Source organism: Rissa tridactyla, chromosome 1 (genome assembly GCF_028500815.1).
Source record: "Rissa tridactyla isolate bRisTri1 chromosome 1, bRisTri1.patW.cur.20221130, whole genome shotgun sequence".
NCBI classification, from domain to species: Eukaryota; Metazoa; Chordata; class Aves; order Charadriiformes; family Laridae; genus Rissa; species Rissa tridactyla.
Genome location: NC_071466.1, coordinates 212,751,540 through 212,772,775, shown reverse-complemented (window position 1 = coordinate 212,772,775; position 21,236 = coordinate 212,751,540). Strand labels below are relative to the sequence as shown.

Below are 21,236 nucleotides of genomic sequence, written 5' to 3'. Positions count from 1 at the left end.
CCATGAGGGGTGGTTATTTCTTCACTTAGTACCACATCTAGACACTGCGTCCATTTTTGGGCTCCCCAGTACGAGACATTGGCATACTGGGAGGAGTTTGATGGAGGGACATCAAGATGATTAGGGAGCTGGAACACTTGATATCCAAGGAGGGGCTCAAGGAGCTGCTTTGTTATCCTGGAGGAGAAAGTGAGGGGGAAATCTGTTCTCACCTACTTATTGAGAAGTTATGAAGACAACAGAGCAAGACTTTTTTTTTTTTCCAGGGGTGCACAGAGTACACAGGACAGGAGGCAACGGGCCCAAGTTGTTAGAATGGAAATGCAGATGTTGATTAGAGAGAAAGAAAAAGATTTTCACCATGGTGGTGGTCAAACATAGTAACAGGCACCCAGAGGGACTGCCCTTGGAGGTACTGAAATATCAGCACAGCCTTGAGCAACCTGATCTAGTTGGCCCTGCTCTGAGGGTGGCTTGACCAAGTGACCTCAAGATGTCCCTTCCAACCAAAATTACTCTCTGAATCTATGCTGACACAGGCTCTCTCTGTTTAACAATGTAGTCATGAAATTTTAATGCTGACACAAGGGAAGAGGTCAGTTCCTCCTGCTTTAAGAACCATTTGTGTGAAGTTAAACCAAAAAAATAAAAAATGCCCTTGTTTATCAGTTGTGAGGTTTGCAGGGCTTGTGAGCAGAAATGGGCAAGTTAGAACTTTTTATCTTACGTTCTGCAGAAGCAGAAAGCACGTGGCTATGTTTTTGCAATGATGGCAGTAGTAATTCACGGTTCTTGCAATAAATAAGTATTTGTGGTCACCTCCCTTGCGCTCTAATTTTGTTGGAGAGTTGCTGAACTGCTTGGATCCTATAAGGAATGGAACGAGCCAATGGTGAAGTATGACTTCACAATCAACTAAATGCCCACCTTTCTTTCTGCTTTTAAGACTGTCCGGACACCTAGGAGCAGATTTAACGTGTCTAATCTTTTAAAGCTATAATTAGCATTAATTTCTATTGCAGTAGTATTCAGAGAGCTCAATCAAGGTCAGGTGCTAGGTGAACAAACATCTAAAAGAGGCAGACTTTGCTTCACCCTCTCCAACAAAAACAATTAATATAAATGTTAAGCTGCCTGTGTGACTCGTGACAAGATTCACCCCGCTTAATTGTAGCTGTCTTGAGAGTTCATCTACCGTGGGCCTTTTACAGCCAATTGAAAAAGAGTGGGTCCAGCAGAAGACTGCCTCAGATGCTTTTGATGCTGCTAGGATAACACATGTGATATTTATCCCAACAAAAGGACTTGTCAAAGACCAAATTTCTAGTACTGTACCAGGGCCTGGGATAAGACCCTGGTCTTGGGAGTTACGGCCCAGTGCTTTTGTTATTTTTATACTCCATCTACTGTGACCCTGAAGGTACCCATCTACCTGAAACGTGATGTGCTATTTCATGGAATATTATTTGTTCTGTTTTCTCCAGAAGAGCGTGTTTTGCACACCTGTGTCACTTCTGAAACAGACGGTCTGGCATTCTAGACGTTTTCAAAAGCAGCCTACAGCAGCCTTGCTCAACATTTCTGCAATAATGATGACAACCACTGGAATAATATAAACCACTTACTAATCAGTTTGTGAAGGCAGGACATCTGCTTTACACAATACAGAGGCAAATTAAGGAGGCTTTCACAGTAGTCTGAAATTGTGTGTTAGAGTTTAAAACGAGAGAGAGAAAGAAACTAATGGTAAATAAATTGGACCATAGTGCTAGTTTTCATCCAGCTGTACACAGCTCTGAAACAGCTCTCAGAAAGGTACCTATTATTTATTAATTCAAGATGACTCCAGAAAGCAATTCCTCTATAAATTTCTTTCCAACAACTTTCTAATCGCAGTAAGTTGTTGGCAGAAGTTGTGCTGGGAGAGTATGTCCTCAGTCACAGTCTTTACTATTGTAATTCCAAAAGGCACTTACCTGTAGACGCTTGGCTTTTTGAACCGCGTGGTTTTGCATGCAGGCTTATCACATTTTAGGTGTTGACTCCAAACTACTTGCAAACTCCAAACTACCCTGCAGAAGAAAGCGAGGGAGTCTGGGATTCATGGCATCCTAGATATGATGGGTTTGGTTTGCGTGACTTTATCAAAGGTTCCAATTCGTACCTGCTTTTCCGTCATCTTCCTGGTAGCAGCTCCAAAGCCAGTTTTCACCGCCCCTAAGAAGTTCCATACATCATTTCCTGAGCTAAAACATTTAATATTTTTCATGCATGGAAGGCTGTCAACTTGTGTTCTGAGATGTAATATCTGAGCAAGGGGGAGACTAACTCAGCTACCTTTGGGGATTAAGTGTCAGAGCCAGGAGTAAGACAACTGGGCAAAATTCGGATATAGATTTGATTTAGGGTAGGCATTGCACTTCAGCTTGGAAGCAGATCTCTCTATTTAATTTCCTTTCTTGGATACATATTTCAACAGACAGCCATGTCTAGCAAGGTTTAGAATGAATCTGGACAGAAATCTTAAGATTAATTTTTATCACTGTCTGGTACACGACGAGGATGCCAGTTTAGCTTGTTCCTTATTTGCCCTGAAGACTAGTGGTTTTGGGATTTGAGGTTATGTCTCCAGCAGTTAGCCACATCAATACCGTTTGGTTAAGCATACTCATTTAGAATTGGGAGACTATAAGTCTGAACTACATCTGATTGCATGGAGAACCCAGTGGTGGAATATACACACTACTGTGCTTTGCATGTTTTAGATGGCACAACATCCAACCAAAATCTGACGGTCCAGAGAAAACTAGTCCTTTTGGGAAATGCAGATGTTAAAGATCTGAACGTGTGCAGCCTTTAACTAAGAGAAAAATACACTTTAAGTTCATCAATATTTACTTTTTTTCTTGGAGCGGGCAATGTACTCGTTGGCAGAATTTCTGTAGAATTAGCTGGTTTTGCTAATGTTAAGAGTAGCCCTTCCCCACTTAAAAGAAAAGGGAAGAACTGAATCCAATTGTGGAATGTATGTACTTTATTCCTTTTACTTTTTCCTGGATATGCAGTTCCTGCATTCCTCTCAGAGTTGGAAAGTTTAAGAAATAAAGCAAAACACAATGCCATTACAAAAGATGTTTAAAGCTCTTCAGGAACTGTCTTTCATTTAAGTCCAAAGTAATGATGTGCAGGTTTTCTTCCATCTATTTATTTTTAAAGATGATGAAATATTTAGTACACAGTGTTACGCTTTTTCCCTTTCTAAATTAAGTGCTACGGATGCCCATCATCTTTGAACTGAAACGGCACAGCAAAGTAATAATGAAGCAAGACCCTACTGCAATCTTTTTCTAACCCAAAAATGTGAAAAGTGCAGATTTTGGGGAGCTACGCGGTGTTTCTCCCAACTGATCGTCTCATCAAGGGTGATGCCAAAGTCCGGTGCTCCTCTAAGAAACTGTGGTCTCCTCTGATGTTTAGGGGTTTCCTCTGTCCGCTGTTAGCCCCTGATAAAAAGCTTGTCTGAGACCAGAGCTCTCAGTACTGCTGCAGGGAAGCAAAAATGGGGGGTTTCCTCTCTCGTTAAAGTAACGTCTCACCCAAGTACTCCGTTGTCTCACTATTATCTTAACATTCACTGAAAAGTGTGGATTCTTTGGATCTCTTCAAACTTGTTACTAATACGGAATACCGTTGGTCTGCACGATACTGGCTACAACAGCCTTAGGACCTGCTGCATAATTTAGGCTAATGATTCTTTGTATTTCATTTCATGCAGCCCTCTATTTTTGCCTGGAAGCAGAGATATTGCAACACTGCCAGAGCATCTCTTAAGAAGCGCCATTGCTCCAGACACTCATAGCACCCCTGTTTTGTGAGCTCTTAGGTGCACATTACAAGATCAATACTTATTTTTGGACTAGATGTTCAGAGGAAGTCCCTGGAATAATATTTTTGCAGTAATTCAGGACTGAACTCCCCGTGGTTGGGATATACTAAGATATTCTAAGGATGGCGGCAATTTGTGCCTTCTGCACAATGTTTCTCGAACCTCAAAATGTCTTTCCCTCAGCAATTTAAAGGTTGCTGTTGGCTGTGACTGCAGGGGAAGAGACATTACCGTTTCTGTGAAGAAGTTAGTTGTAAGCATGAAAAGAGCTCCAGTAATTTCTCTAAGGGGAGGCACCAAGCCTCGTAAAAATATTGACTGAGCTTACACGTAGCTTTTCTGCGCCGTGTTGGTTATAAATAAAACCAAGACACCCAGATTACAGTTTGTAATAGAAGAGAGGTGACCTGAAAAATTTATAAAGGTGTGAGATAATTAAGAATGATAATTTTCAGTTAACATTTGAATGATATGGCGCCATTATAAACCATTTAACACAAGATGCAAATGAATGCATCTGAAAAGGGAACGTTATGTTTGTGGGTTTACTGTAATCGAGTGCAATATGTATTTGAAGGAGTTGTTAGTAGGGAAATGAAGGTTTAAGGCTAAATATGACTGAAAATGTTTTAATCAAGTAGTGAAAACAGGCCCTCAAACAAATCGGAATTACAGGAACATTGGGCTACTCTTTGGGGGCCACAAGATCTTGAATAGTCAGGGGATTGCAAGGCAATGAGAAGAGCCCCACAAATTGTCTTTGACGCTTGCTGAAGGAAGTGTCAGTTCATTCCAGATCTGATACCCACAACACTCTCAGAGCAGCGAAGTTGCTCCCTCATCAAGAAGTTTTGATGAAAAGGTGCCCGAAAGGCCATCAGTGTCTATGGAAGAGGGGAAAAGACACCACCAGCCGCTTGGGTTGGTTTTTCTGCCCTGTGTCGTGTCTGCTGAGAACAAATTAGCCGTGTTCGAGGGACAGGAATGGCACTCTGGCTGCGTGTAGAGCTGCTGAGCTGGAAGAGCCCAAACCCAAAAGCCCCACAACCAGTGAAATCAACGGGAGCAGCAGGGTCAGGGGCATCTGCCAGACCGGCAGGCCAGAGCAATGGGTGATGGGAAATTAATTAATTAACCTGACAAATGCTGTTCAAAGACAGGAACGGTAGTGTATCTCCTCCCAGGTGAAGCTGGAAGATAAATATTGCCTCATGATAAGTAATTGAGGTGGTGTGAAGGCCTCTGCTGGCAGATCTAGCGACAGCGCTTCAAATATAAACGTTCGTGGGGATACCTTTCAGTGCTGGTGCCCTCCTCTCTGGGAAAACACTGAAAATAGAATTTCTAGCCTAGAGCCACTGAGCAGAGGTAAGCAGTTGCAATCTCTTGACATTGTATATTAAAAGCCACAATCTGTATCTGGCAGATGAGTTAAGAGATTTTGAAGTTGGAGATCGTTGAACCAGCTGAGGTAAATAGACAGGAATGGGTGCTTTGGTCTTTAGTTTGTATTCAATTTTAATACCGTTTAATTGATTCTTGAAGTATATTTGGAGCTTCCAAATAATTCGTAATGGTCTTTCAGAGCGTTAGATATAGCGCATCATATTTTCAATTAAAGAATCATTATTTAATTAATGTGGCTCAGTCAAGTCCTGATAAATATGGGCACCATCAGAGCTATTTTTGTTTCCTGATTCATTTCTCCAACAGGACTGAGGAAGCACCGCCTTGAACCATGTCTCTAATGATGAACTCATTTCCTGCTCAATAAATACACTGAAGAATAGCGTTATTTGCATATATTCTACTAAGGATTCCTCCAAATAATACAGAGATTAATAATATCACTATATTTCTTCCCCTCCAAACACCAGACTTGACTTTACTAAGACACACACCGTAAGGTAGAAAGCCAAACGTTGAACAGGAATAGTAGCTAAGATGTACAAAGAAGATTAAGAAAGGAAAAAGAAGAATATTTATAGCTCGGTTTCGGCTGTGCTGTTCTTGTACCCCAAAACCAAGCTGTGTTTCTAAATGATTTGTATGCTGTTTGGCTATTAGCATTGCTGCCATTCAAAGCTCTCTTCTTTTTCTTCTCTCTCCTCCCTCCCTTCCCCCCAGTACTTCATCTTTATACCTGTCACGAAACAGTTGGGGTCGAAAGTCAGCACAGAGTGCATCATTTGTACATTGTGTCTCTTTTCCTCATGTGCCTCTGCTGCCAGAGAAATTGAACTTTCGTCCATTAAAAATCCATTTATTGTGTCTTGACTTCACTGAACTAAAGAACAGGACATTTCATCAAACAGTACAGTTTAAAATCAAATTAAATTGTACTGGGGCCAGAAAATGTGACAGGATAAAGACCCTAGTCATTTAAAAAAATCTTTTTAAAGACCTCCCTGATTGCACTTATTGATACTTCCACATGTCCTTTAAGGTCAAAACTGGTCAGTGACGCAAGGACTCGGCATGGGACATCTAAATGGACCCTTTTGGCATTTTTTTGCCTTCTTTCCGTAAAACAAGTGGTGAGCACTTCTTCCGAATTCGTGCTCGCTCAGGTTTGACACTTGCACGCTGAGTTTGGGTGCAAGTGGTCCCCAGTTGTGATGTCCTTCCAGGTGAACCTTCATGTTGGACGTCACTGCCCCAGGGTGCTGGTAGTACAGGGCTGCCATCTACAGCGATGACTTGTGTTGAAGCATGTGGCATGGGTTTAAGTAACTTGGTAGCAAACCCCACGAAAATCAGGGGAAGAACGCTTGTCCAGTAGACTTGCCTGATGGCCTTTCAACTTGATTAAACATATCCCTCAAAAAACGGGGTTTGCATCATATGTTCTTCTGTTGGCAACCTGGTCCCTTTATTGCCATATATAACCACAACATGTGGAGGAGAGCCGCGTTAAATATGTTTCTTGTCCTAGTTACAGTTTCCAGAATGTTGATGTGCCACTGGAGTCAGAGAAACTGGAGTTTCACAGATGGATTACAGAATTAAATTGTGTAACTCGCAGGGCTACATATGTGCAGCATTTCTGGAAGTCCAGAAATGAAACCGGGGGCTGAGAAAACACCCTTCTTCCAGACCCAATTGCACGGGCAACAGCTGGAATTTGCACGGCTCCTTATTCAATTAATATTCAGAAGGCACTATTGCATTTTCCCAAGAGCAAACAAAGAGACAGTAAAAGCAAGCTGCTACATCTAACTCCACTATTTGTCCTCCCCCTCACGCTGTGTTGGGCTGTTTGGTTGGTTGTTGGTAGTGTTTTGTTTCTGGTTTTTTTAACCTCTTATAAATATGTGTTACATTTGGCAAAGAGGCAACTAGGGACCAAGAAGAGAACAGCGAAGCGGTGTTTCAGAAGCCAAGAGAGAAGCGTGTTTAAAGTGAATTGCACCAGCTTTTTGTTCATATGGGAGATGCTTGTATTGGTTTTTGCTTGACTTGCTTCCATGCTTCCGTGCAGAGTAAGCTGCTGAGATGCTCGTTTATAGTTTAGCTCTTTTTAAGGTATGGTTTGGGTTTATGGTCTAACCAACGACAAGGGGAAGGTTTACTACAGTGATAAATATTTATTTGGTTGTAATGCTAATGAGGTTTATAAAATATATGCAGCAGATGAAATGCAAATGTGTTATCACTGCCTCTTTTTTTTTGAAAAATTAGGTATCTCCTTTCCCTTTTGGAGTGTACTGTATATTCTAAGTGGAACCAGATTACAAAATGATATTTGGAAAACACTTTTTAGAAGGCCTTCTTCTGTTTAAATATACATGAGAGGTGTTCGTTTTGTTTGTGTGCAGCAGGAATACAGCCAGGATGATGGTTTTCCTGGCTCCAAAGCTGCTCAAATAGAAGATCAGGCCAGGGACTGTCTACCCTTATGGAGCTGTTTCTGGGCTGAAGCCTGGGGTGGCCCATGAGCTGCAGGAACTGCACAGGCTCCAGAAGAGTTGATTCTCCAGCAGCTTTTTTCCCTGCTCAAGGCCAGCCCTGGAGAAACAGAGGTGAAAGAGGGTTGCTAAATTGCATAGGTTGTTACTTGCTGGCTTCAAGGAATGGTTTCAGTCTAGAAATGATTTATCATTTCTTATGAAGTATTGACAAGTGACCAAAAGCTAAAAGGAGGTTGTGGAAGTCAAGTTTTTAGTTTGCAATCAAAATGAGGGGCTTTGGCAATCTGGATTCCTCTCTTTTTTTGACCCACCAATTTCAGAGCAGTGAGAGGGCGAAGCACTAGAATATTTTGTTATAAACTTGGCTTTGTAATGCTCAGCTCAAATACAACCTTTTCATCGTTCATTCTAACATAGACTGAGAGATGGAGATCAATGGTCTTTGGTGTTTGGCTTTTTGATTTCAGGATTTTCACGTGCATCAGTTGTATCATTTTAATAGCCAACTCCATCTTTTTTGATACCTCATCATAGTTTAAATAATTGATTTTGGTTTAATTTGTACGCTTTTTCCCATTTTGACAAGTTACGATTATAGTGTACAGCTTTATCATTGTCTCATAAATGATATAACAACTGCTTGTGAATGCCCATAAGTTTTTATTGTTGTGTGTGCATGTTAATAACAACATTGTGGAATGGCACAGAGAAGTTTTTAGCAGAATAATGTTTGCATTTCCTCTAGTAAATTGTAATGCCATAGTACAATTCCTGTATAATAAATCCATAGAATCTCTTACCTATCTGTATTGTGGTAATGATTCAAGGATGGAGCTTCTAAACAGAAGGTGTATGTTACAGCTGTGATACGGATAGATAGTTTGAGAAACAGAAGGGATATGATTCATCCAAAGTCTGAGAAAATTATTGCCATGCCCGTAAAGTTTAGCTCTTGCTTCCCATGATTGAATGGGTATCGTGGGCTCCCTGATCCCTGGGCAAACGGCACTGTGTGTGTGCTGAGTTGAGCAGTGGTCACGGAGTTGAAATGCAAAGTGCTGGAGGTCTGAAGCATTTTAGGGGATGGAAGGAACATTCTCTGTACCACCTTTTCTGGGCTGTAGTCAGGCTTCACTTAGGTATAATGCCACCTGTAGGGAATAAATGATATTACAAAGAAAAATTTAAAGGAAGTCTTATTGAAAAAAATATCCATTTTCTCCAAGGAAATATACCTTATTTCCTAAAGTGTTTCCTCCAGTTCCAGCGAATTTTCTTCTGGGTGCTGATGTCTAGACCATAGAGTAACGTAATTTTGGACCTCTGCGGTCGTCTGCTCCAACCTCTAACTCGAAGCAGATCCAATGAGATCAGGATGCTCAGGGCCTTGTCACGCCCTTGCACACAAAAATTCTAAGAGTGAAACACCAGATTAATTATTATAACTTCCTCTTCTTAATAATACGTTGCTGTCATACTTTGCTGCTTTGTTTTAGTTTGAGAGGATATTAATATGTGTCTGAGTGGGATTAAACATGGATAAGCCTTACGTTGACTGGCATTTTAGGAAAGACTTGTTTTCTTCAGCTAGAAGGTTTTACTCCTGTGAAATGCTCTTAGTGTTTTTTGAAAGCTTAGACAAAAGCTTAGAGCTAGAATCAGGGAACAATATATGTTTTACTAAAAATTTATCAAGTGTTTATTTCAGTCGTTTTTTAGGAGAATACAAAAACCTCCATTAGACAGCTTACCAGGAGTGAAATAACCAGTTGAGGCACGCAGTGTGTTTAAATTTTCTGCTTATTTTGCTGTGGGATGGCAGGAATGTGGGACGAATGGAAAACTAGGAGTCTGACCCAAACCTGACTCGGGAGATGGGCGAGACGGCAAGGCCAGGAGTAAGACGTGGCAGGCTCTGCGAGCTCCGCGGGGGGAGCCAGGCACAGCTCCTGTCCCTTTCCTCCTCCCTTCCCTCGAAAGCCAGCGCTGTGACAACCCAGCCTGAAGCAGCACAGGCACGGGCTGCACCAGTCCCTCACCCCAGGACATTTCTGCTTCTCTGGCCCCTTGCAGGTAGAGGAGAGTTCAGTATCTGGGTGGTTTTTCTCTCCTAGGAAATCTCAGCAGTCAGGGAAACAATCTTAGCACTTTTAACACTAATGAAAGTTGAAGGCAGTAAACAAAATCATGGACTAAATCATCCGGCACTGACACGTCTTTTGGACAGTGAAGAGCTTTTCTTTCGGAGACGCGAAATAACATTTCCGTCGTGTTTTTGCTAGTCTGATAATTAGAAGTGATTTAGGATAGCAGTGAAGGTGCCTCTAATGGGCACCTTGTGGGTGTTAATAAAAGGAAGAATACATTAAACGTAGTGATTTGTGATTGGGCTGATGGGGTTAATATTTTCTTAGACTATAGCTGGACGTTTTTCTTGCGAGTAACAGTGTAATGTAATTATAAGTACCTTAGTAGATGGACTCAATTGCTCCTATCATGAAAATTAATTTCAGGATCATGCTGAGGCTTTCTTTCCTTTCTTCTTTATTTTCTACACCATGCGGAGGGAGCAGACACATACGAATGAAATTATGTTTGAACAGACCGACTCGGGGAGGCCTGTCTGATTCCTACGAACAACTTAAATTGAGATCTGTGGGAAAGGAGTGCATTTATGACTACGCTCCTTCACATTTTCTGTACTTGTGTGACTCCCAGTTTTCTCGCGTGATTTTTTAAAGTGCTTGACAAAGCTGGACGGATATCTCCAATTTACAAGAGGGAAAAGTGAGATTTGCTGAGTTTTCCCAAAATGTTTCCCAGAACTAACGGAGCTATGACTGCAGCTTTTCCGATAAGTTTTGTCAAGCTTTCTAATCAAGTTAATTCAGCACAGGTAAATGTTCTTGCTGTAGTAGTTTTAAACACTCAAATAATAAATAATAACTATTATTATTGTTGTTGTTGTCGTCAAGCATTTATATTCTCCATATTTTAATGCATGGAAAATATAAAATCCTGGAAGTTATAGTCTCAGGATATGCATTTCTAAATTTCTGCGATACTTGAAATATACAGAAAGATGGCAAAGGTTTTCAAAGGATAATATAGACAAAGATCTGACATGAAAAATCTGTGTTTAGTGATATTTTGAGCTTTTGCCAGTGACTTTAGCCTTGAAGAACTTAATGGAATTAAATCAAATAGGACTCTCAGAAATTGCTCTGAAAACATACACAAATTTAGAAAGATATCAGCAACATGAAAGTGTTGGATTGCTGCTGTGTGGTTTGAAACCTTAATTACCAATACTCATTAGCAGGTATACATCTGACCTATACTGATTTAAAGCAGCTAAAAATAAGTCCTAAACCCGTGAAGGAAGAGGAATGTCTGACAGAACAAAGTAGTGAGTCTTGGTTTGGTTGAAAGCAGTTGGTTGCATGCTTTTAAACCCAAAGCAGACACACCCAGGATTAGGGTTTGTAGGTGTGAAACTGGGTCCTGATTTGAGTTGAGGATGTAAATCCGTATTTGGGTAGAATTCTGTGGAAGATTTTGTACGAGATGTGTAGACATCTCAGTCTCGGAGAATTGACTGTTGTATGCGTCTGTGCTTCCTCGCGTGTTTAGTATTAATATTCCTTGCTGTCTTAACACAGGCTGTAAAGTGTTAATGAAAGAAAAAGAAAGGCTGGAAGTTCTTTTCCAGAGAATCCTTTGCGTGGTGAGGGAGGGAGAATCACAAATGTACTTGCAAGTCCAAGCAGAGCTATGCTGGAGTTCATCACTCCCCTTCCTTCGGTTTTCTGGAGAGGTACTTAATGGTGTTTGAATATGACTGTATAGTGCCATTAACGTAACAATGTTCATTCGTACAGTGCAACACCAGAAAGATAATCTCTGTGTTAAGTACTTTTCCTTTATAATCCCTGGAGAGTCAGAACTCTAAAAGCAAATATTGTATTTACCGTAGACTGTAAAAGGGAAGAAATGGGGCTAAAATGCAAAGCAGCGAAGGTAAAATAGGAGTTCCTTTTGGATGTCTGCAGTCGTACTATGAACACATACATACACACTGTTATGCTTTTTAAGGCAAGCGCAAGGTCCTGCACCTGGGTCGGGACAATCCCAAGCACAAATAGAGGCTGGGCAGAGAACGGATTGAGAGCAGCCCTGCGAGAAGGGCTTGGGGGTGTTGGTTGACGAGAAGCTCAACATGAGCTGGCAATGGGCGCTCACAGCCCAGAAAGCCACCCGCATCCTGGGCTGCATCCCCAGCAGCGTGGCCAGCAGGGCCAGGGGGGAATTCTGCCCCTCTGCTCCACGCTGGTGAGACCCCACCTGCAGTGCTGCCTCCAGCTCTGGAGCCCTCAGCACAGGAAGGACATGGACCTGTTGGAGCAGGTCCAGAGGAGGCCACAAAGATGCTCAGAGGGCTGGAGCCCCTCTGCTGTGAGGACAGGCTGAGAGAGTTGGGGTTGTTCAGCCTGGAGAAGAGAAGGCTCCAGGGAGACCTTAGAGCCCCTTCCAGTACCTAAACGGGCTCCAGGAGAGATGGGGAGGGACTCTCTATCCTGTAGGGAGTGTAGTGATAGGACGAGCGGTAAGGGTTTTAAACAGAAAGAAGGTAGATTTAGATTAGATATTAGGAAGAAATTCTTTATTACCGTGAAGGTGGTGAGACACTGGAATAGGTTGCCCAGGGAAGTTGTGGATGCTCCATCCCTGGAAGTGTTCGAGGCCTGGTCTAGCGGGAGGTGTCCCTGCTCATGACAGGGGGGTTAGAACTAGATGATCTTTAAGGTCCCTCCCAACCCAAACTGTTCTATGATTCTATATTATCCCTAATTTGAAATAAACAACTTGATTACAGATTAGATCAATCATGGTTTCAGTATTTCTGGCCAAAGCAAGAAAAGACTTGATGTGCCAGCTAACAGCGTAATTGAAGCAGAGATTGTTTCACTGTTGGTGATTTGTTTAAGGATTTTAATTTACAGTAATGGGTATTCTTCGTTGCATTGTAACCTGGCTCCCTACATCTGCCTTTGGAAAACAGTCGCTGCTTGTATATACTACTGGAATGATGATGCGAGACATTAAACACCAAAATGGAGCAGCTCAGTGCTGCTGCCTGACATCTCCTTTCCAGAATAGAACAGAGTGGGAAAATTGATGCCTAGCTGTCCTTACTTTGATTTGCACCGGAGCTCTGGTGGGAGCTCAGCCACTGCTGGGGACTGGGGGAAATGGAGGTTGTGTGTCTTTCAGAATTCATCAAGTGAGCAGATAACCAGTACGCTCCAGAGGACAGTTCTGCCTTGGCTGCTGGAAGGACTGAAGGATAAGATGACTTTTCCCTGCATCTGACTCGTGTTTTTATTCTTACAAAGTTAAGCAAAGGAGCAACAAGCGGCCGTAGCTGGAGAATATCACAAGAGCAGAAAGCAATTTGACAAAAACAGTAAAGAGAAAAAGAGATCAACAGTGTACAGCACATTTATTGTTGTGGAATAGTTATTCAGACTGGAAGAGAGCTGTTGGGAATCCAAATAGTGTTCAAAAATGATAAAACATGATACTAGGAGCCCTATGTTCAAACGCTTTGAAGTTGCTGTCACTTACTCTGCTTTTGGAATACTGTCCAGGAATGAAGTGGTAATGAAGGCCAGCTACCATTGTTGCCTTCCTTATTTTTATATATTTGGTGGGTTTTTGATGGAATTATGCTTTTAGTGAAGAGCAAATGCGCTAAACGTAAATAAAAGGTGTGCTAAGGACAACTGAAAGGAGGAGTGGTAGGAAAAAAACTGTGACTACAAAGGGAAGTAGAGGAATTAGGGGGTAGTGTAAAGAAGAAAATGTGGTCAAGCTTATAGAAAGTTATTTGTTTGTCCAGAAAAACAGGTTTGGTTGCCTGCTCCGGATGGACAAATGATGCCTTTTCCCTTGAATTCCCTCTATGGACCCCATCCATGCTTTCAGTGCACAACTAAGGAGCTTGATGGACTTCCTCTTTGGGGTGCCTGGAAGCCTTGGCTATATGTCAGGGTCCTCTTTCTTGTGGGCAGCACAGTTGCTCTTGAGAGTAAAAGTCTGTTTTGTCAGTGAAAGCTAATGGCATTGTTCCTAAAATCCAAAATTGGAGATTACGTGTCTGAATTCAGGGACTCCTACAATCAACGGGATTTGATTCTTTTTTTCAGGAGGCTGTTACTTAGACCACCACTGCTAGAGACCCATGCTTGGTTTGCTCATTGATAGTTCAACGGTAACTGCATTTATGGTTCATTTTGTTTGGATGCTGGTGACTCTAATCTTTCCATAGTGTCAGTGGTGCAGTTCAGCTCTGACGTACGGCTTCACCGTCCTGCTAACTGGAAAATCCCATTGCAGATACGATTTCTTTCATTTATACAAGAGTTAGGAGAAAGTATGTTGTGGATGTACTCTGGAAAAAAAGTGGGTGGTATGAAGTAGAAATGCCAGTTGTGACCAAATCCTCAATCTTGTCCGCTCTCTAAGTGTAATTTAAATGCGAATCTTTATACATGAACCATTTAATCATACGGTGCACCACTAATTGCTAGAGAAACTGAGGTATTGGTTACAGGCAGCAACGGCAAGGTGTTGCACAATAGTACTGGCAAGTGTAATAAATGACACGGAAAGCCGAAACGGTTGGAGAAATCCAGGTGGCTGCAGTGTTACATACTTATGTTTAATTTTTCAATGAGACGCTTGGAATGACATCTTTTCTTTTACAAATGCCAAGGAGAAGGATTTTCGTAGAAAGGATTACAGAAGAACACAAGTCTTCCATTTCACAGGACTTTGCACCGAGTAGGAATATTAGTAGACTACTCAGAGGGACGTAGGGCAGATGAATTAAATCTTCATTTCGTTTCTGTTGAGCCTCAGCAACTGAACTTTAATGATTTTTAATTACTTTCCTTACCTGGCTGGTGAGAGGGGCTGTATTAAACCACAAATACCTTAACATCTGGGGCTCATTTGTTCCAAAATGAACACCATCTCCTTTAATTCCCTATTTGTCTCTCTCTGCTCTTACAATATTTGCCTTGTACTGATTCCCCTTGCTAATTGCAATCCATCCAGCGCTGTATGTGAAAAAGCCATTTTAGTTGCATGATTTAATGCTTTTAAGTCATCTTGGCTTTGCTGACTCATTGGTCAACCTTGAAAAATCATAACAGTGCAAACATTGCAATGCCATCGGAGGACTACCAGGTTGCGCAGGGGACTCTGTTACTGATTAGTGTCATTTTTTTTCCGAGTTGAAAGCGCTATTGTGTTTAAGGCCATGAGATTTAGAATTAGGAGTAATTAAAAACCAAGGCTGCTGCCTTTATATTTTTTTAAATATGAAGGGCCCCAGGAGTCTCTGTAGTCATTAGAAAATCCTATTCTCGTGCTAAGCTTGTCCTTATAAGCAGTTCTGTTGTTGGCTTTCCTGAATGTAAAGCAGGATCTCGTTCAGAGTAGATGCTGAGGGGGGGGGAAATACCGTAAAGGCAGGGGAGAAGCAAAGTGTGTTTGGGGGGCAGATATTTAGCGGTTGCGTGGTTGCTTTGTAATGTGTCCTTAGCAACTGGCTTTCTACTCTAACGGGAAAAAGAGATGGCGGGAAAGCATTCAAGGAAAGTGGGTCACATTTGATCCATGACCTAAAAGGAAAAGTGGGGGGAGGGAATAAACAGTTCGGATCATTAATGAGGTGAAAATTTGTCCTTACAAGGCTCATTCGTCAAACTGGGTAAAACTGCTATTCTGGTGTCTCGGTTGTGTGATAGAAAACGCAACTCCCGCTCCTTCAAAATGGTACAATTGCTCCACGGCTTTTTATTTTAAAAAAAAAAGGAAAAAAAAAAAAAAAGAAGAAAAAAAGTTGTTTGTTTTAAACACTCTCAAGCAACACAGTGATTAGACATGACAGTTTGGCCGTGGGGCCTTCCTTTCGGTTCAGGAAAATATAGAACATAGCTGAGCTGTCCTTTCCTGGTAAAAATGAGGTCATTTGTAAAGCTTTGTGTACATTTCTGCAGCGCTCGTAGAACAGAGCTAGCAAAACAATTCTCCTGAAGTCTCAATCCCACCTGTACCAATATTCCCATTTTTAAGAAATGCGGACCCATTGACCACGTAAGATGAGAAATCACAAGCTGTGATTTAGTCTAAATCGCTCCTCGAGGATGTATAGTTTTGATTTAACTGTCGGGGCGCGTACGCTGCAGTTGTGAGCGTGCTGCCGTTGCTGACTTTGAGCTTCTTACAGCTCCGTATGGCTAAGGGAAAGCTTCTTGAAATCTCTTTCCTTTTCCATTGGAGCTGTGTTTGTGTTCTGAACTAGGCAAAAGTACACTGTCAGGCTTGATTTTTCTCTTTGTTGCAAATACATCTATACATACGCATAAACACACACAAATGTATTGTATACATTATATTTGTTAATTCCTGTTGTTCATAAAAATGCCCTAGGCAATTAAAATTTATTAAATAATAATGTATTTTATGTAAAAGCTGATACTGATTTTCATACCCAGCTATTTTTCTTCCACCGGTCAGATGTTGTATAGCTGCTAGTATTGCAAGGTAGTTTTAATTAGCGTCGCAGCCTTATGCAACTCTGCCTGAGAATGCATCATCGAATTAAATAGGAAAGGATAGCAAGGGATGTACTGGCTAAGTGACAGGAAAAAAAGGAGTAGTGCGAGATGTGAGCTGGCGCATCAGAGTTGCATTCCCTTCTACCTCAAAACTTCAGGGAATATGTTCCCATTCTGTCCAGGAGACTCTTGATGTTAACCCCCAGATTCTCTGACCCTTCTCAGTAAAGCATTAGCTGTTTCAGTCAACTGTGTTGACATTCACTCTAGTCATGGAAAGATGGAAGCACAGAGAAGTAAAGGAGCATTCAAGATTTTGGGCTTCTTAATGAAGATACTTGGTAGAAAACAGTAGATTAAAAATTCCTGACTTTGTAGGCTAAGTGAACTCAGACCTGCCATGTCCCCTTCTCCCCTTTTTTTCTTAACCACCTATTGAAATGCTCTGAGAGTGTGTCGTGTTTCCTAACATAGGAAAATAGTAGGAAAATATCTGGGTTTAATAACAAAATTAGGACTGCCACTTAAAAAGCCGCCAGCATTGTTTGGGGTTTCAGAGATGCTCCTGCAATGCAAACAATAACAGTGGCTTTGGAAAGTATTTTACTTCTGGTGTATTTCATGGTTTTCAAATTCTGCTTTTAAAAGAGAAATTAGAATTGCATGAAGTTAAAAGGAAAAAGTGTATCATGAAAGGGTTTTTTTTTGTCTTTAATAACATAACGGTTCACCATTTATATAGTGCTTTCCTCCGAGTGTTGCGGAGTACTTCATTGGGATGGGAACACAACGTACCGATTCAAAGGTGAGGGAGATAAGCACAGCAAAGGGAAGAGACTTATGAAAGAGCGTGGCAGAGAAACGGCTTGCTTTGTTGCATAGTCCTCTGCTCTTTACCATTAGAAACACTTCCCGTTTTTGTTCTTCTATCGGATTTCATCTGCTCTGAAGGGTGGTTATAGCAAGAAAACTGATGTGCCTTGAAATAATCTGTAATACCCCTCTCGATGAATTTGAAATTGCTGGAGTAAAGCTCCGCGTTGGGTCTTCATAACTGACCCGCTGCCCAGCGGGATGCAGTCTATCATGAGTGATTGCCTGGGCGCGAGGTACGGGTGTCCTTCCCTGCGTTAAACCAAAATGAACAGTCCTCCAGCGGTGGCAGTCAGAAGGAAAATTCAGGCTTCCCGTTTTTTCTCCGTATCTCTCACTTACAGTGACAAGCCCAGCAGGTTCAGCCTTCAAATCATTAAAATAAATGTTCAGATTATTAAAATCCCCTATTTGGTGCTTGGATTCCCCTCCGTTTCCTGCTTCAAGCAATTGAGACCTGTGAGCTTCAAGTCTATATTTTCCCATCGGCAGCGTCCAGGTTCCTCCACTCGCCCTGGGGCAGGTTTCTTCCCTTTTTCCATCTGTTGAGCGAAGGTGCTGATGACCGTACAGAGAGGGGTTATACGCAAAAACAGTTGGAAGAGGGCTGGAGATCTTAGGGAACCACATGGTGTTACTAATCCTCCAGCTTTCCAAAGACTTGTCATCACAAATAAGAGTTTTCCACTTTCAGGGGGAGGAGGGAAAGAGAAGAAAGAAGGAAAGAAATTAACCCTGTGGTGTGATGACAGAGATTTCTATAAATCACAGCGCGTTTCACGCTGCTGCTGACAGCCAGCCAAACCTGAGCTGGCCAAGTTTCCACAGGTCGAGTACATTACAGGGAGCTTAAAAATACATCCATGAGTGTTTAACTACCTTTTCTGTTGCACAAGGCTATTGAAGTTAAGAGGCTTTCTACATCATGGGATTGTCAAAGGGATGTGGACGGTATTCCTGTTTTTTCCCATCTCCTCCTTTCCCGTTTCTTCTGGAAAAGTGCCAGCAAGTCCCCAAGACCCGGGTCCATTTTCACTTGTGAATAAAACCTCCACAGCCAATAATAACTAAGCTAAGCTTTTATCCAAAATGTACAGTTAAGAAATTATCTCATCCTTTTAAATTTCTCCTGCTGCAAGTATTTACCGTGACCTTCAAAACATGGTTCTCGGCAACTTTTCAAGATGTATTTTCCTGTCGATTTGTCCAGCAAGTTCCGAGTGGCCGCGCTCTGCTGCTTTCCCAATGCTGCATCCGCGCAGCGCGCCCTGGAAACTCAAAACCAGAAGACAGAGGTTTATCTTTGAAGTCAGAAGTGTCCCCATAAATGACTCCCATATGACTTGGGAAGTGTGTGTATGTGTTAGGGTGTGGCTTTGTCGGGATTGTTCATGGTATGTTTATTTGGGAAATTTAAACCAGTTTTTCTGAGGGTTGTTTTGTTTCTTTGAATGATGCCTTTAAAGGCGGAGTTGCTCCTTTCCTAATCATGTGTAGTTGTTTATTTTCTTGTGAGCCTCAAAAGAACAGCATAACCAGCAGAGCAAAATAACTTATTTGCAAAAATAGGGTAAAAATAAGAAACTAAATAAAATATTGTACTATAATGAGAGTTTACTTTAAAGACTCAGATTTGTTGCTGACTACTTGTGTGCCGGTGCTACGTAGCCTTTTATATAACTGCTGTCTCTTCAGATGTAAAAGTATAATTGTTAGTAACCCAAAATACAAGGGAAAATGAATCTTTCTTTGAAGAGCTTAGAAGACACATGGTGATGGGATTTAGAGGTTTCGACAAGTGCGAAATGGAGACAGCGTGGCCCGTTTCGCCGTGCGTAGGCAATGCTTTCCATCTAGCACGCGTGGTGGTTTTTTCATTAAAAGTTGCTTAGCATTCTGGCTTCACAGCCAGTTTCTCTTCTGTGATCTCCGAATCGCGGTTGCACGTGTTGATAGTGGTACATCTGGTGGGATCTGGTTGTGCCACCATTTGACGCTAGCGTGGAAGGCTTGCCCAGCTGAAGGTGAAGCCAGGCTCCGGCTTAACCCATTACTCCGTCTTCCATGAAGCCGCTGGGAGTACTTGTGCCATAACATTGAATGAACCACCAGTAATATCAGGGCTTGGGGTTTTTCCTTCCCCCACAAAAGCACTGAAGTGAGTTATAAGTATGTTGAAAGTCACTGGGGAAAATCACTTTCTAACTATTGACATTTTAGTAACAATCTAATGATTTTTCTAGTATGTTATGTTGCAGAGTAGTTAGAAAAGACTCAGAAAAGGAAAACTTTTGTATTGTTTTGTTTTTATTTTTTTAAGCTTCCCTGTAATACAACTTGAAAAAAACAACTCCTATTGATTTTGTTGTTGTCCAGCAATCTGATCAGAGCTGAGGTCTGCCCTACGGAAGGACTGGGCGCTTCTCCAACTCGCTTTTCTGCCCCCGAAACCCTGGCTGGGCAAAGATGATTTCCATACTCCTCTCTGAAGAACTGGGAAGTATTTCCCAGACAACATGTATGTTTTCCTTTACTAAACAGGCAGAACTTAGAAGACTTAGGAGGAGCAAAGGTGTTCTACAGAGAGGACGTCAAAAAGAGAAAAAACCTTCTGCCCCCAACCCCACACCCTGCTCTGTTTTCCATTCAAATGGCAAGGTCAGCTTGTCTCCTGCCCTGCATGCAGGTGTTCAGTTGAGCCACAGTTTCATAAGATTATTCATCCCGGTAACATTTTAGAGCTTTCCCACAATTCCCAAAGTTTTGCCTACCCACATACTTTACCCTCAAGCCTCAGGAAGGATGAAGATTTTCTTTGTTGTTTGCTTGTACGTTTAAGATTTTGCCCTCCCCTGCCACTAAACCAAACCTGCAGATTTTCAGTTCCTGATTTTCAGTTCCAGTATTTTATCTGTAGCCTCTCCATCCCTCTTTTCCAAGACCCTGTACTTGGGTACTAGTATTGACTCTACCTGAAAGACTTACAAAGGCAAGGGACTAAAATTCCCAAGGCCAGATAGTGGGGTAAGAAGAGACGGGAACAACCTCTAGCACTTCTTGATTCTCCAACCAGAGGCAATATCACCTAATAAATACGCACTGCATATCTCAGCACATTTTAACCACCTGCAAAAATTGCCCTCTGGGGTGGGATTGCCCCGCTCCTACCCTACTCCTTCTGGCTTCTGGTAGATTGACAAAATGAAACCTCAACTACTGGAATAGCCAAACTCCTTCCCTTCCCCTGGCCGCTGGTAGAAGTCCACCCTGCCCAGACAAAATGCTTGATTCACTGAAATAATGCATGGTGGTCTACATTTTCCTCTGTGCTGCAGAAATCGGCTTTGGCGCCTCCTTGACCTCCAATTCACCAAAACCCTTCCATGTGCGGAAAGCAAAGAGGTGGCTACGGTCCTTCACAGGTGACTGGCAGCTTCTCCATGCTTTCTGCAGGCTTGGTTAGCGCGGAAGCAGGTCGAGACCACACCGCGCTGTAGTCCAGAGTGCTCACGCGTGTCACCCCAGCAATATCACGTTAAGCCCATCATGTACCAAGATGGGGTGGACGGGCCACCCTAATCTGAGCACGTACAAGACCCGAGAGCTCTCGTAGTGTGTGCTGTGTTTGTGTATACGCTATTCGTGTTTCCACTGAGGTCTGCATCTTTCTAACAGCTCACTGCAGCTGTATTTGCGCATTATGAAATAGCACGCTTTAAAGTGCCTCGTGAAGCAGATCCTTCCAGCCTTCGCATTGCAAGGGAACACGAGTCACACCATGCAAAAGTGTGTCTGCGCGTGTCAGCAAAGTGCTTTTTCAGCGCGATCGCTGAGTGCAAAAATTTCAAGAGGGATCAGGCAATTAAATTTCGAGCCCAGGTCTCTTCTGTTTGTTAGGAATTCATCATTTCGCATAGATGCAACATTTCGTTGTGT

General features: G+C 42.1%; 1 protein-coding gene across 11 annotated transcripts in view; it reads left to right on the top strand.

The window, feature by feature from the left end:
- CELF2 (CUGBP Elav-like family member 2) overlaps positions 1-21,236 on the top strand; it is a 383,210-nt gene that overhangs the window by 214,728 nt on the left and 147,246 nt on the right. Inside the window, exon 1 of one of the 11 annotated variants that reach the window (XM_054187226.1) lies at positions 19,606-19,958. The exons of the other annotated variants lie outside the window; for them this stretch is intronic. Within the exon in view, the coding sequence (XP_054043201.1) occupies positions 19,951-19,958 (8 nt within the window). The 5' untranslated portion in view covers positions 19,606-19,950. Of the gene's footprint in view, positions 1-19,605; positions 19,959-21,236 lie in introns of those variants that run through there. 11 annotated transcript variants of the gene reach the window in all.